The 14015-nt window shown below is 48.3% G+C and overlaps 1 protein-coding gene across 3 annotated transcripts in view; it reads left to right on the top strand.

Moving 5' to 3' along the window:
- YPEL1 (yippee like 1) overlaps positions 1-14015 on the top strand; it is an 87462-nt gene that overhangs the window by 68621 nt on the left and 4826 nt on the right. For all 3 annotated transcript variants that reach the window (XR_003859192.1, XM_029619724.1, XM_029619725.1), the window contains exon 4: positions 2514-2622. Coding sequence is in view for 2 of the 3 variants with exons in the window: in XM_029619724.1 (XP_029475584.1) it covers positions 2514-2622 (109 nt within the window). In the remaining variant the exon portion in view is untranslated. The remainder of the gene's footprint in view (positions 1-2513; positions 2623-14015) is intronic.

The following is a 14015-nucleotide window of genomic DNA, read 5'->3' as shown; positions in this document are numbered from 1 at the left end:
TCTGGATGTGCAAGCTCCGGTCTTTGGTTCCTTTGGCCGGCAAGTGCTTTGAGCGGGACTGTCTCGGGCCCACCCGGTTTAGGGAAGCTTTGGTACATCCCACAGTCTGGACTGATCTGGGTACGTACAGGGAAAGGAAAATTAGTTCTTACCTGTTAATTTTCATTCCTGTAGTACCACGGATCAGTCCAGACGCCCTTCCCTGTCTTTCTTTCTGTCCTCTCGAAGCTTGTTTATTGCAGATTTGCAGATTCAATACTTCATTTTTGTGGAAGAATACTGAGCAATTACACCGGAAGCCTTGGTTGTTCAAGTACCAAGTATATGCAAGAGCGTATAGTCATACCATATTTCTTACATTGTTCTACAGTTGCTCGATTGAGCTTTATGGTTACTTGCTTGATCCTATTCGGGTTTTGTTATTTTCTGCTTTGACAATAGTTATACTGAAGGGTTACAGGATAGGCTCTGTCCTCATGTAGGATATCCTTTCAGTTTTAGTCTGTCTCCACCTGCTGGAAAGGAGGCTCAACCACAGTCTGGACTGATCCGTGGTACTACAGGAACGAAAATTAACAGGTAAGAACTAATTTTCCTTTGCCTTAGAATTTGTTCGTCCATTTGTCAAGGCCTTCATGGAGTCCCCGTGTGCATCAAGGGTGAAAGAGTGGCAGAACAGTTTGCTCCTTCAGACACGGTGGATCCAGTACAGAAGCGAGAGAGGTCTAAGAAGGTACTCCGTTTATTGTGTGGTTCTCAAAATGATAGGCACATGCCGGCCCATCCTAGATATCAAGAAAGTGAATGCATCCTTGCAGGTGCCTCACTTTCGCATGGAAACTTTGCTCGGCGATCATGATAGGAAAGGAAAGTTTCTGGCATCTGTCAATATTTTGGAGGTCTTCCTTTATATTCCTGTACGAAGGAGGGCATTGCTTCGGCATACGTTTGCAAGGGTCTACTGGTTCCTGTAGGTCTTTGAGCACATTCCGTTTTTGTATGCAGGTGACATCTTGGGCAGATTGTCAGTTGGTGTCATTGCAGGAGATTTGCAGGGCAGTGACTTGGTCTTCTTTATGCACTTTTTTCAAATATTATAGGTTAAACATCTGGGGCCCAGAGGTCACTCTGTTTGGAGAGAATATATTGCAAATGGGTTTTTCAGGTTCCTGCCCAGTTTAGGGAAGCTGGATACATCCCACTCATCTGGACTTGTCTGGGGAACAGTAAGGAAGAGAAAATTAGTTCTTTCCTGCTAATTTTCTTTTCTTGAGTCCCACATATCAGTCCAGAATCCTGTCCTTTGCTGCCTGAAGACGACTCTTCTTTTGTCTGTAAATATGTTCAAAATGTTCTTAGCGCTCAGATCCTTGCATGTGAGGGTTTTTTTCAATTTATCTTTGGTGTTTACCAATAATTTGTTCTTTCCCCTGCTCAAAAATAGGGAGTTCAGTCTTTTAGCTTGGTTACAGGGTATATTGAGTGAGTGCAAGTGGCACAGTAATTTATGTACCAACAGTACAGTAAAGATTTTCTTCTCCATCTCAGTCTTCTGATAGGGGAGAAAAGCCCACTTGTCTCGACTGGTCTGTGGGACTCAAGGGAAGAAAATTAGCAGTAAGAACCAGCTTTCCATGTCAGATCTAGAGATGATACAAGAATGTAGAAAATCAAAACTAAATAGAACTACTAAAACAGTGCTGCTCTGCTAGAGGAAGAAACAATATAACATCCACCTTCCACATTTGGCTGTCTTCAATATGGTTAGTAATTCAGATTGCCTGCTACCAACTTTTGCTCATCCAGTCTTCCCTGGGAATGGCAATAGATGATACTGCACAACCAATGTTCTGTAGCTAGTGGAAATGTGTATGAGAATCTTCTAACATCTAGACAGTGTGTAGAGTAGGGAAAACTATAACTGTTTCTGTTAGACATCAAAATTAATCTGATTGGATCAGCTGTCAGTCAGCATTGTAATTATAGTTATATTAGGTCATATATTACTGACCACAGGAAGACAGGTAGGTGATATCAGCCCTGATGTACTGTGTGAATTTGGCTCTGTGGACTGCAAGGGATGATACAACTGTACATAATTTTCATTTTGCACCATTGGTTTGACTGGTCACTTTAGTGTGCATTCACTAAGCTGGCAGTGATCTCTGATACAGTACTGTGCAACATTATTTCATTTGTCATTAGAGACATGCTGGAATTACTCAATATGTCTCACAATAAGCTTTGCTTTAATGTCCTTTTATGACTATGTAGCTTCTTTCATTATTCTTTACTTACCAGTAAGTGTGTCTTGAATATGAAATCCAACCTTTTATAAATGGGGGCTGAAGCAGATCTTTATAGGTAAGGGAGATCTTCCCTGACCAAGGAAGCACTGATAACACTTGTGTAGAAGACCTTCTTCACCTGTTTGACCATTAGATTGACTAGACACAGCTGCACATGCCGTAAGTAGAGTGCTCTTTCTATCATTGTTCTTTTGACCCCTGCAGTGTAAATGTGGGTTGTGGTCCTGCAGAGGAGAGAGTACTTCTGACAGGCTTACATGCGGTCGCTGACATCTACTGTGAGAACTGTAAAACCACTCTGGGATGGAAATATGTAAGTACCAAATGTACTCTGAGTCTTTGTATCATTTCAACTACTATTCTGGGTATTTGCTTGAGCAGGTTGTGTATGTAAAGAAAATGTTGTCCAGACCTCAACATACTGACTGTTCTGCCACAGTAGAAAAACAAAGCTGCAACTGGGTAGCAGTTCTGAATTCTGCTTAGGTATGCCTGTCCACTCAGTTCAATGACGATTTGATTCTGCCCTGAAGCAATGCAGAATTCTAATAATTGTGTTGGTCATAGGACAATTTATAATTGTCCGTATAGGGCTAAAGTCTATGGATACTTTGTGTATAAGTCCATTTTGAATTTGTTGGTTGCCCTGGATCATGCCTTCATATACACAAAGAAAATTGCACTCATTTTATGCAATAAGTTGCTTTGAAAATTGAGCCCAAAGAAAATGACAGTCTGCAGGCTGCAATACCTTGCATTGGTCAACATAAGAATTAGGTGAGTTTTGAAACCACACAGCTCCCTTTTTGAGATGCTCTTTGACAGCAATGAATGATGATAAAGTAAATATGATGCGTGGTTCAAACACACAGACCTACACGGCCAATACAAAGCAGCCTTAAAAAGTTAAAGAATAATGCCCATTGATTTTCTGATTTAGTCCCCGTCTTCAAATATATTCACTTCTTAAAAGCTTGTAAAGAAAACAAGGCATGTATTTGTCTCTCTATGAGCTATAATTCTCTGTAATGGTTCTATAACAGTTAATCTCATTGCTGCAGTGTTAATCTTTTATACAGTCCGATGCAGTACTTTGCGCTCAGCAAACTGTGTGCGATTTGGACGCGCAACAATAACTCCCCATGCAATAATGGAATTAGCGTGTCCAAAACACGCATCCAAACCAGTGTATAACTAATAGTGCTCATCACATGTAAATGCCATGTATATGAGGCTATTAGTTATTATCCCCGAAGCAAAAAATCACCATACACCCGATGCGCATGTTTTAACATGGAAAACAACACTAGCCAGGAGCTGGTGTTAAGTGTTCATGTGCTCCAAGTTGCCACAAAAAAGCTGCTTTTCTGTGGTTCCTTCTGCTTAGTATCAGGGCGATACTAAGCAGGAGGAACCACAGGAAGCAGCTTAAAATCTCATTGCTGCAGTGTTAACCTTTTATGCAGTCCGATGCAGTACTTTGCGCTCAGCAAGCTGTGTGCGATCAGGGCGATACTAAGCAGAAGGAACCACAGGAAGCAGCTTAAAAAAAAAACAACAAAATTTTGATGGCAGTTAGGATAGGAAAACGGACTCTCAATTTACGAGCATCCGTTTTCCTAATCTGTGGCTGTGAAAGGGTTAGGAAAATGGACGCTCGTTAATCGTAATTTCTCCTAGGACAAGCAGGATGGTAGTCCTCACATGTAGGTGACATCATCCAATGGAGCCCGGCACAGAAAACTTTTGTCAAAGTTTCTAGGAGCTTTGACCAGCACCCTGCTATCCGCACATACACGCGAGGTCCCCCCTTCAGTCTCTTCTTTTCCGCGGTGCAGTTGCCTTGTGTTTGTGGAGCTCTCAGTATATTCGTATTTTTCTCGAATAAGTTTTGGGTTCTGTCGTTTTCCTCATCGGGTCCCCCTTCACAGTCAGTGCCTCCTTGGTCTGGTAGGTTTTTATTGCCTTTTTTCCCAAATTTGCTGTCAATTCCTAACTTTCGCCTCGTGGTGACCGCCGGTCATCGACCGCACGCCGGGTGTTTTTATGGCATCGACCGATTTTTCATTGGTGCCCTCAGTGCCCACGGATCTTGTCCATCACGGATCTGCATGAGGTTTGCATCCTCTGCCTGGGGGCCTCGCACGAAGTCCGTTGGTGCCGTCTGTGCAATCAGTTGACCCCAAAGGATGTTGGGCATACCTCAATAAGATGGAGAAACCTTTTGGGGGCCTCAAAGTCTGCCCCTTCTACTCCTGCATCTGTCCCATCGACACTGAGAGGTCACAGGGAGCCTTCAGATACGCTTCCCCTGGCTGTTCCTCTCGCTAGTACCTCCAAGAATCAAGGGGAAGGTGATAGATCCTCGATGGTCTCGCCATTCTCCTGGACATCGGGATCGTTTGCTTCCTCGGCGCCAGGGAAAGACCGGGCCGAGTACCAAAGAAATCCTGCGAACATTGCCACCTGTCACCATTGCCACATGGCACTGGTTGCAGGGCTCCGCCACGCCGCTTTCGCAGTGACACCAGCCATCGGAGGCTCCATCCTCTGATGCCCCTGGTAGTCCTTGGTGTTCCCCCACCGACACCAGTGCTGGGCACCGTGCCACCTCTGAGATCCAAGGAAGAGTCCATGACGCCTTGTCCCCGTCCATCAGTCCTGACCACTCCGGAATTTCAAGAGGAGTTGGACTGCAGAGTGCAGTCCGCAGTGCTCAAAGCGCTCCAGAGTGTTGAGCTGCTGGTGCCACTGGCCCCCATACTGGTTCCCAAGCCTCCGCCATCAATGTTTGCACCCCTGCTAGATCATCTGGTTGTCCTCCTGGGCGCCCTTCCAACGCAGCAGGTGCCCAAGAGACCTTTGGTTCCCCAGCGGCCACCTATTGCCCCCCCCCCCCCCCCCCAAAGCAATCCCGATTCTTGGGTCTGAGGAGAAGGAAGATACAGCCAGTACCGTGTTTCCCAGATCATGGTTCCCCAAGCCTTTGCTGGGTCCTTCCGGCCTACTGCGCCTTTCGGTCCCCTGGATGCTAGGGGAATCGTCAATGCCTGTGGTACCCTCGAGGCCTCCGAAGCAGTCAGAGCCCATAGTTGAATGCCCTTCATGGACCTCGCCCACAGCGCTTTGGTCCCAGTGAGGAGGGAAGGGCCTTATGACCCTTGGGATAATGACTCCACAGGCTTGTCCTCTGATTTCTCGGACGACCCCCTCTCAGAGCCTTCTCCACCAGAGGAACGGTGCTGGTCGCCCCTCGAAGACTTGTCCTTTGCAGGGTTTATTAGGGCTATGGCTGAAGCCATTCCCTTTCAGATGCTTATGGAGGAGGATGCTGGAAATGCTCCAGTTTATCGACTCTCCTAAGGAGATCGTGGCAGTTCCTATCCATGATAATTTTTAAGGACCACCTCCTCAGTATGTGGGAGCACCCCATTTCTATCTCCCCCCGTTAATTGAAAGGCTGATGCCACCTACTTGGTGCAGCAGGCTGTGGGGTTTGAAAAGCAGCATCTCCTCCACAAGTTGGTGGTCGTGGAGTCTGCTTTGAAAAAGGCCCGGCGCTCCCGCACCCATGCCTCTGCCCCTCCGGGCCATGAGAACAGGGAACTTGATGCCCTGGTCAGGAAAGTCTTCCAAGGCGACATGCTGGTGGCCCGCATCTCTGCCTACCAGCTCTGCATGACCCAATATAACCACAGTCTCTGGAAACAGGTCCAGGACTTTGCAGAGGGCCTGCCACAACAGCAGCAGGAGACCTTCCCGGCCATTACCCTGCTGCGTCTCGAAGCAGGAAAGCATGAGGTGTAATTCACCTACGATGTCTTCAAGACTGTTGCCCGCATAGCAGCTGTGGGCATCAGTGCCAGGACAATGGCATGGCTTCGGGCCTCTGACCTCCAGCCGGAGGTGCAGGATAGACTAGATGACCACAAGCAAAAACTTCCTTGGGGATAAGGTCCGGGATGTGCAATTGAAGAACCACCATGATACCCTTCAACAGCTATCTGCTGGTGCCTCGGAAGGCCCATCCTCGGCCAGGAAATCCTCCAGGGCAGGTTCCCAGAAGCCTTTTTACCGGCAGAGGAAATATTATCCTCCAGCCTCCCTGGCTTGTACGCCATGTATCGGCTCCTGGGGCCGTCCTCGCCAACAGTGAGCACCCAGACCTCATCCGGCATCCCAGCAAGCTCTGGCCATGGGCTTTTGACTGGCGGCGAGGGAGCAAAGGTCAGTTTACTGTACCCTTGACAGCAGATCCCCCGGTCAGCGGCAGGCTCTTGAGCTTCGCCCACTGCAGGGAAAAGATCACGTCAGACCACTGGGTCCTCACTGTCATCTGCCAGGGGTACGGTCTAAACTTCAGTCGGCTCCCGGAGATCTCTCCCCCATGTCCATCGTGGGGTTCATCCGCCCACCAGGTCATTCTTCAGACAGAACTCGTCGCCCTCCTTGTGGTGGGTACGGTGGAACTGGTCCCTCACCATCAACAGGGCCGATGGTTCTATTCGAAGTACTTCCTCATTCTGAAAAGGAATGGTGGCTTGCGCCCCATCCTTGACCTCAGGGTGTTGAACAAGTTTCTTGTAAGAGAAAAGTTCAAAATGGTCTCTCTGGGCACGCTGATCTCGCTCCTAGGAGGAGGAGACTGGCTTTGCTCCCTCGATCTCAAGGAGGCTTACGCACACATTGCAGCTGTCCCCAGCCATGGAAGTTCCTTCGCTTCATGGTGGAGAAAGCACAATAACAGTACAAAGTGCTGCCCTTCGGGCTGGCATCGGCACCCCGATTTTTTACCAGATGCCTAGCGGTGGTGGCTGCCTACCTCAGGCGTCGCTCAGTGCACGTGTTCCCCCTACCTGGATGACTGGTTGGTCAAGAGCAACTTCTGCTCAGGAGCCTTGCACGCTGCAGATGGTGGGGTTCATCATAAACTTCCCCAAGTCTCATGAGAGCCCAGTGGATCCTACGGTCCCAGTGGCAGCAGGCTTCCCAGGATCTAGAGGTGCCCGTCTCAGTCACGGACCCACTAGGAGTGTTTCTATCCTGGTGGGAGGATCTTTCTAATATGGAAAAGGGGCTTCCCTTCCAGCCCTCTTCACCTTAGGTGATTCTCACCACTGATGCTTCCCCTCAAGGCTGAGGAACCCATGTGAACGGTATTCACACGCAAGGTCTCTGGACTGCCTCCGAAGCCCGCTCTCAGACAAACTTCCTGGAGTTTTGAGCAGTTCAATACGCTCTGTGGACGTTCAGAGACCAATTGTCATCCAAGAACGTCCTAATTCGGATGGACAACCAAGTTGCAATGTGGTATATCAACAAGCAGGGCAGCACAGGTTCATTCCTCCTTTGCCATGAGGCAGTCCAGGTATGGACCTGGGCACTTTCACAGGGAATGTCTTTGCGAGCAACCTACCTGCCGGGCCATTTCAACATGCTAGCAGACCGTTTGAGCCTCTCTCCTTCCAGCCACACGAGTGGTCCCTCAACCCAAAGGTGGCGGCCGAGCTGTTTCGCCAGTGGGGTATGCTGGATGTGGATCTCTTCGCCTCCCGCACAACCACAAGGTGAGCAGGTATTGCTCCCTGGTATCAGGGGGCAGCCATCCAGTCTGCGATGCCTTCTCCCTCCACTGGAGGATGGGCCTGCTGTATGCCGCTGTATGTATGCTGTATGCCGCTGTATGCTGCTGTATGTATGCTGTATGCCGCTTCTCTTGAGGACTCTGCTGAACCTTCAGCAGGACAGAGGAACCAAGATACTTGTGGCACCTTCTTGGCCCCAGAAAGCAACAAGGAAGATAATCTATTGTAGCTGTAAGGTAAACAAAGAAGGAGATAGATCACTAGGGATGTGAATCGTTTTCCATATCGTCTTAACGATAGAAATCGTGTGGCAGGGCAAGAAAATCGTCTTAGGCACGATTTTTTAGTTAAAAAATCGTTAAAAATCGTTTTTTCCGATTAGTGCGCACTAACGGGAGTTAGTGCGCACTAACTGAAAATGATACAATTTGACACTTTTCAGGTCAGTTAAGGTCAGTTTAGGAATGAATATGTATTCCTATTGGCTGCCCTCTTATTTATTCATGTTACCAAGTTTCCTACTGACAGTATATGGGGGATGGGAAATGGAAACAGTTGGTAGCTTGACAAAACAAGTAATGTGATCAGTCAATGTGACTAGAACTTGTGCCCTAACCCTGATACCAGGGGTATTGTGATCTTCCTGCACACAGTGCCCTATCCCTATTAATACCAGGAGTGTTGTGATCTTCCTGCACACAGTGCCCTATCCCTAATACCAGGGGTGTTGTGATCTTCCTGCACACAGTGCCCTATTCCTGATACTGGGGGTGTTGTGATCTTCCTGCACACAGTGCCCTATTCCTGATACCGGGGGTGTTGTGATCTTCTTGCACACATCCCGATATCAGGGATAGGGCACTGCATGCAGGAAGATCACAACACTCCTGGTATTAATAGGGATAGGGCACTGCATGCAGGAAGATCACAACACTCCTGGTATTAATAGGGATAGGGCACTGCATGCAGGAAGATCACAACACCCCTGGTATCAGGGATAGGGCACTGTGTGCAGGAAGATCACAATACCCCGGAGGAGTGAGGGTCAGGCAGCTCCCCCCTGTCTGTGAAGCCAGCCTCTCACTAGTAATGCAGGGAGGGAGCTGTCTCAGACTTCACCATCCTCCCCCCCCCCTTACCCACACACCATTCACTAGCTGGGACATGGGGGAAGTCAGGAGTGAGGGTCAGGCAGCTCCCCCCTGTCTGTGAAGCCAGCCTCTCACTAGTAATGCAGGGAGGGAGCTGTCTCAGACTTCACCATCCTCCCCCCCCCCCCCCCCCTCACCCACACACCATTCACTAGCTGGGACATGGGGGAAGTCAGGAGTGAGGGACAGGCAGCTCCCCCCTGTCTGTGAAGCCAGCCTCTCACTAGTAATGCAGGGAGGGAGCTGTCTCAGACTTCACCATCCTCCCCCCCCCCCCCCCCTCACCCACACACCATTCACTAGCTGGGACATGGGGGAAGTCAGGAGTGAGGGTCAGGCAGCTCCCCCCTGTCTGTGAAGCCAGCCTCTCACTAGTAATGCAGGGAGGGAGCTGTCTCAGACTTCACCATCCTCCCCCCCCCCCCCCCCCTCACCCACACACCATTCACTAGCTGGGACATGGGGGAAGTCAGGAGTGAGGGTCAGGCAGCTCCCCCCTGTCTGCGAAGCCAGCCTCTCACTAGTAATGCAGGGCGGGAGCTGTCTCAGACTTCACCATCCTCCCCCCCCCCTCACCCACACACCATTCACTAGCTGGGACATGGGGGAAGTCAGGAGTGAGGGTCAGGCAGCTCCCCCCTGTCTGTGAAGCCAGCCTCTCACTAGTAATGCAGGGAGGGAGCTGTCTCAGACTTCACCACCCTCCCCCCCCCCCTCACCCACACACCATTCACTAGCTGGGACATGGGGGAAGTCAGGAGTGAGGGTCAGGCAGCTCCCCCCTGTCTGTGAAGCCAGCCTCTCACTAGTAATGCAGGGAGGGAGCTGTCTCAGACTTCACCATCCTCCCCCCCCCCTCACCCACACACCATTCACTAGCTGGGACATGGGGGAAGTCAGGAGTGAGGGTCAGGCAGCTCCCCCCTGTCTGTGAAGCCAGCCTCTCACTAGTAATGCAGGGAGGGAGCTGTCTCAGACTGGTATCAGGGTTAGGGCACTGTGTGCAGGAAGATCACAACACTCCTGGTATTAATAGGGATAGGGCACTGTAAGAGATGACTGTAGTAGATTGAATAAAGATCTGATGTTTCTGCTCTCCTCACACCAAACAAAAACAACACACAAGCAGAGAAGCCCTTCTTACAAAGCTGAGCTAGTGAGTTAAGTAGGAGGAAAAGTAAACATACTGGTGCCAGTGTGGCTACTTAAAAAATACACTTACCAACAATCAATTACATATATTTGAACTGTGTACAGTTCCAGCCAGGACCACCTTTCTAAAATGCACAGTGATTGGCAAATTCAACATGCACTAGCATTTCAGGTGCCTGCTAACAAAAATAATAAACAAACAAGTTCTAGTCACGTGAGTGCTGATCATTACATTACTTTTTTTATCAAGCTTCCAACTGTTTCCATTTCACATCCCCCCAACCATATTGGTAACATCAATAGATAAGAGCACAGCCAGCCAATAGGAATACATACATACATATTCATTCCTAAGTGACCTTTACTGACCTGGGAAGTGTGAACACTTTGTTTCATTTTCTGTTGGTGTTCGTTAGTTTCCAGTTCCATTTCCCATCCCCCCAACCATCACCTCAGTGGTAACCTTGGTAACATCAATAGATAAGAGGGCAGCCAGCCAATAGGAACACATATTCATTCCTAACTGACCTTCAGTGACCTGGAAAGTGTTTATTTGTATCATTTTCAGTTAGTGCGCACTAAATCGAGTTAGTGCGCACTAACGGGGAGTTAGTGCGCACTAACGGGGAGTTAGTGCGCACTAACACGATTTAACGATTTTTAACGATAAATCGTTAGAATTTCTATTGTATCGTGTTCTATAACGATTTAAGACGATATAAACATTATCGGACGATAATTTTAATCGTTGAAAAACGATTCACATCCCTATAGATCACAAGTCCTTAAAAAATCCTTTATTACAATTTTGAAAGTTGCCTGACTCTTGCCTAGTTTTGCCCACATACAAGGAGCTCTTCAGGGGCTGATAAAGTTCAGATATGCTTATATCCACCAAATTGAGACATTCAAAGTTTAAAAAAAAAAAAAAAATTGAAAAAAAAATTCTTCAAAACTGAATTTGTATATATCTCTCTTTAAATGTCTGTGTTCAGGAACCAGCAGAGTCCGGTGGCCATTTTGGCTTGAGCTTACACTCTGGCGGGTGACCAGAGTGAGTGTAAGCTCAAGCCAAAATGCCTCAATTTGCTGGTTATAAGCACTGCTGCACTTTATCAGCCCCTGAAGCAGCCCCTTGTATGTGGGTGAAATTTGGCCAGATTCGGGCAATTGCTGGGCAACTTTCAAAATTGTAATAAAGGATTTTTAAGGACTTGTGATCTATCTCCTTCTTTGTTCACCTTCTTGGCTCCAATAGGTCTGGTTCCCGCTTCTGCAGGACCTGTCTGTGCGGGCACCTATCCAGCTGAGGAATTGCGCCCAATCTCATCTCGCAGAACCAGGGCACTTTGCGCCATCTGAACCACTGGGCGCTGGCCTTCCCAGCCTGGATGTTGAGCACGTAGTCCTCCCAGCCTTTGAATCTCTCGGACTGTGTCTCCCAGGTCCTGGTGGCATCTAGAAAGCCTTCCACCAGGAAGTCCTACAGCTTGAAGTGGAAAAGGTTTTCCATCTGGTGTATGGGTCATGATTTAGATCCTTTCTCATGCCCCCTTCCCCGGCTGTTGGACTACCTATGGCATCTGTCCGAGCCTGGGCTTCAGGCCAGCTCTGTGAGAGTGCACCTCAGCGCTGTTAGTGCGTACCATCGAGGTGTTGCTGACACCCCTGTTTCAGTCCAACCCTTAGTGGGCTGTTTCATGTGGTGCCTCCTCCAGCTAAAGCCCCCTCTTTGGCCTCTGGTTGCGTCCTGGGACCTCAGCGTTGTCTTGGCAAGGCTCATGCAACCTCCTTTTGAGCCGTTACAGTCCTGCGACCTGAAGTTCCTCACCTGGAAAGTCATATTCCTGGTGGCGATTACTTCGGTTCGTAGGGTCAGTGAGCTTCAGGCTCTGGTTACATATGTACATACATGAAGTTCTTTCACGATCGTGTGGCCTTGCATATGCATCTGAAGCTTTCTGCCCAAGGTTGTAACTGATTTTCATATTAATCAGTCCATCATTTTACTCACCTTCTTTCCGCAGTCTCATTCCCACCTGGGGGAACGGGCTCTTCACACCTTGGACTGTAAAAGGGCCCTGGCTTTCCATCTGCATCGCACTGCCAGCTACAGATAGTCTACCCAGCTCTTCATGTCCTTTGACTCAAACAGGCTGGGAGTGGCAGTGGGTAAACAGACCTTGTCGAACTGGCTGGCGGATTGCATTGCCTTCTGCTATGCGCAGGCAGGCCTTCCGCTAGCCAGCAGAGTAAAGGCTCATTCTTTGCGGGCTATGGCAACGTTGGTGGCACATTAATGTGCAGTCCCCGTCGAGATCTGCCGAGCTGCAACCTGGAGTTCTCTTCACATGTTGGCGGCTCATTATTGCTTGGATAAAGACGGGCATCAGGACAGTATCTTTGGTCAATCTGTCCTGTGCAACCTGTTCCAGGTTTGAACCCAACTCTTTGTGGAAACCAGACTGTCCCTTGCTGTTCCACAGCGCTGCAGTTGTGGTGTGCCTGTTGGTACCTTGTTTGGTCGCTGTTGGTCTCTCCTGTTAGCAGGGACCGTCTGGAGCTTGGTATTCACCCACATGTGAGGACTACCATCCTGCTTATCTTAGGAGAAAGCACAGTTGCTTACCTGTAACAGGTGTTCTCCTAGGACAGCAGGGTGTTTAGTCTTCAGGAATCCCGCCCGCCTCTCCATGTTGTTGGGTTCACCTTCGATTTGTTGGGTTATTTTTCTTGTTCATATTTTTCTGTTACGAGACTGAAGGGGGACCTCGCGTGGATGTGCGGTTAGCAGCAGGCGGGGCATGCTCAGGGTGCTGGTCAATGCTTCTAGAAACTTTGACATAAGTTTTCCATGCCAGGCTCCATCGTATGATGTCACCCACATGTCAGGACTAACATCCTACTGTCTAGGAGAACACCTGTTACAGGTAAGCAACTGCACTTTATCTTTAGTGCGTCCCCTTTAGCTTGGCAGCTCATTTGTGTACTGCATCAGATGCCCAGGAAAGGGGTGTGTGCGCGCGTTGGAAAAAATGTGCGCCCAGTTTGGACGCATGTTTTTTTCACGCTTGATATTGCATCGGCCTGACGGTGAGCTCTATACATCTAGAAAGTTTGTGGTTTTTCAGTCCCTGTTAAGGTTTGTTTTTATAAAGTTTAGAAATTTTAGCAGGTCTGGCCTCAGCAGGATCCTCTTCTGTAGTTTGGGATACTGTGCTATCCTAAGGTGTTCTGCTGCTCGCACAGGCCGCAAAGCTAAATATCCATTAGCAGAGCAATTTTTAAACCCTGGGGAGCAAGCAAGCACAAACTTTGGGGCCGACCAGCCAGTCTGTGGACTTGGCAACTGCTTTGCAGCAGATACAAAGTTTTTGTGCTGTAAATGACTAGTGGGTACTTCAAAATGAAATCCTGGTGCCTTGTTGGCTAGCTTTGCTCTCACTCAATGTTCTCTGCCTCTTTTTGGCACAAATAAAAGTACTTGTGCTGTAAAATCCATAGAAGGGGGGAGGAGGGCAATCTTCAGCCCTTGATTTTATTTGAGTAACTGCTTTGAAAATTGTCCTGACTATCTTTTAAGATTTTTTTTTGTTTGTTTTTTTTGTTTAATATGGTCTAGCTATTAGAACTAAACATACCCTTCAAGCTGTTACTGTACACTAACTCAAGTGATTCTCAAATATCAGAAACACAAGATTGAAAGGCTAAGAATTTGTATACTTAAGCCAGAGTAGCCATGGCTGAGGGAGACAGAATGAAAAGGTTAAGGATAGCGGTGAAGCAGAGTACTTGGATGCCACCAGATAGCTGTATTC

This window comes from Rhinatrema bivittatum, chromosome 11, assembly GCF_901001135.1.
Source record: "Rhinatrema bivittatum chromosome 11, aRhiBiv1.1, whole genome shotgun sequence".
NCBI classification, from domain to species: domain Eukaryota; kingdom Metazoa; phylum Chordata; class Amphibia; order Gymnophiona; family Rhinatrematidae; genus Rhinatrema; species Rhinatrema bivittatum.
The sequence above is the reverse complement of the archived record's forward strand: the minus strand, read 5'-3'. Positions and strand labels throughout refer to the sequence as shown.